We start from the raw sequence: 1,835 nt of genomic DNA, 5'->3' as shown, positions 1-1,835 counted from the left end.
CCTTCAATGATTTGATACATAATGCTGGGATCAAACAGTTACAGACCAAAGTCATCAGTGCTGTTATAAAAATATTCACAAGATACTAAGGGTCATAATGTGGGAATATATAACTGAAACTGTAATCAGAGAAGGTTTTCCAGAGGAAGAAATACATTAGCTGAGTTTTAAACAGAAAGGGAAAGAATAAGAGACAATGGAAATGGAATTCCATTATAAGGTGTACCATTTATAAAATCACAAAAGTGTAATACTTGAGATTCATTTAAGATAATTTACATACTCAAAGTCAGTAGAACAAACTACAAATGAAACACTACTGTCTTGGTTTGCCTCCTACCTCACTGGGATCTCTCTTAAGCTCTTTAGTCAAATCTTGCTTTTCCTGACCAATAAATAAATGCTGACACACTCCAATTTTATGTATCCAACTCCTATATTTCTCCTAATTTTCAAACTTATATAGGCACTATCTCCAATGAAGAACATCTCCAACTATGTATCAATTTATTATTTATAAAACTAAGTGTTTAATTTTCCACAAGAAACCTAGGTATTCCCCATCTCATTAAATGAGACTATCTCCATGTTATTGTTTGGGGAAAAAAAAAAACATATCTCTCACATTGCCCATTGCCCTTCACTCTTTTTGTGCTCTCATATTATATTACTGTTCTGTGCAGGAGACACATGAGGGGAGAAGAAAAGACACACACACACACAACACCTTAAGGTTAAACAACCTTTATGCCATGTAAATGACAATGCAGTTGTAATAAGGAAATTGCAATGGGAAGGGGAGAAGGGAAAAGATATATATATATTTACACTCACCAGACTATGGAGGATTCACCAACAGACTGGGAAGCAACAGCCTGGGCTCCAGAGTTGGCCACTGCACAGATTAGGAGAGGTCTCATGAAGCTTCGGCACAGTCTGGGACCCTAGCTCTTTTTGTGATGAGTTGTTTGACATGAGACCCAGTCACGAAGGGCCTTCGTGACTGGGCTCAAGGAGCACAAAAATGTCAACTTGTTTTTGCAATTGTCTATTGTTTTTCAATAACTAACATATAGGAATAGATTGAAACAGAGAGTTCTCCAAAACAGAACTGGAAACACCTCAAGGGCTCACACAACCTGTTCTGGGACTTGGAGACCATTGTTTGTGTCCATGTTCAATTGAGTTCAAATATAATATTTAACTTTTTCTCCACAATTACTTACTGGTAACTTTAATAATTCCTATTGAATCTACTTTCAAAATATATCACAAATTTTATATTTTCACTGAAAGGGTACATTCTTGTTACCTTTTGGTCCACAACAATAGCCTACTACCCAGTCTCTCTGCTTTTATTCTAGCCTCCAACAATCTGTTCTTATAAGCAGCCCAAGGGATCCTTTTAAAATCTTATTTCTGATGTTCTTTCCATGAATCATTGTGGTGGTATAGATGGGAGTTTTGTAATGGGAATAAAACAGTACCTTAGCTGAAAAGGAGGTATCTAGCAATGGATAGATATCACCGAATGAAATTAAACATTGATTATGAACTGATTTAAGGCTTAAAAAATATTTTATGGAAAAGGATCCAAGATGGCCGTTTAGGAACAGCTCAGGATTGCAGCTCCCAGTGAAAGCGCAGAGGGTGAGTGGATGCCGTGTTTTTATTGCCCACAGACTAGGAAATTCCCGGGCAGAGGTGCTCCACGGTCACCAGCGCGGCTGTGCCGGCCAGCGCCGCTGCTTTGCCCCGCGCGGCTGCTTTGTCCGCGCCCCGGAGCCGCGGTTCTCCGTACAAAATACACTGGTCCGGGGGCCCTTTAGGCTGGC

At 39.3% G+C, this 1,835-nt stretch overlaps 1 protein-coding gene across 1 annotated transcript in view; it reads right to left on the bottom strand.

Annotated features, from left to right (window-relative positions):
• Positions 1-1,683: 1,683 nt before the first annotated feature.
• LOC108318408 (olfactory receptor 4C12-like) overlaps positions 1,684-1,835 on the bottom strand; it is a 14,260-nt gene continuing 14,108 nt past the window's right edge. The window contains exon 2 of the mRNA XM_017549450.2: positions 1,684-1,830. Coding sequence (XP_017404939.1) covers positions 1,684-1,830 — 147 coding nt within the window. The remainder of the gene's footprint in view (positions 1,831-1,835) is intronic.

This window comes from Cebus imitator, unplaced genomic scaffold (genome assembly GCF_001604975.1).
Source record: "Cebus imitator isolate Cc_AM_T3 unplaced genomic scaffold, Cebus_imitator-1.0 Scaffold218, whole genome shotgun sequence".
Lineage (NCBI taxonomy): Eukaryota > Metazoa > Chordata > Mammalia > Primates > Cebidae > Cebus > Cebus imitator.
This window is presented reverse-complemented; position numbering and strand designations above follow the sequence as displayed.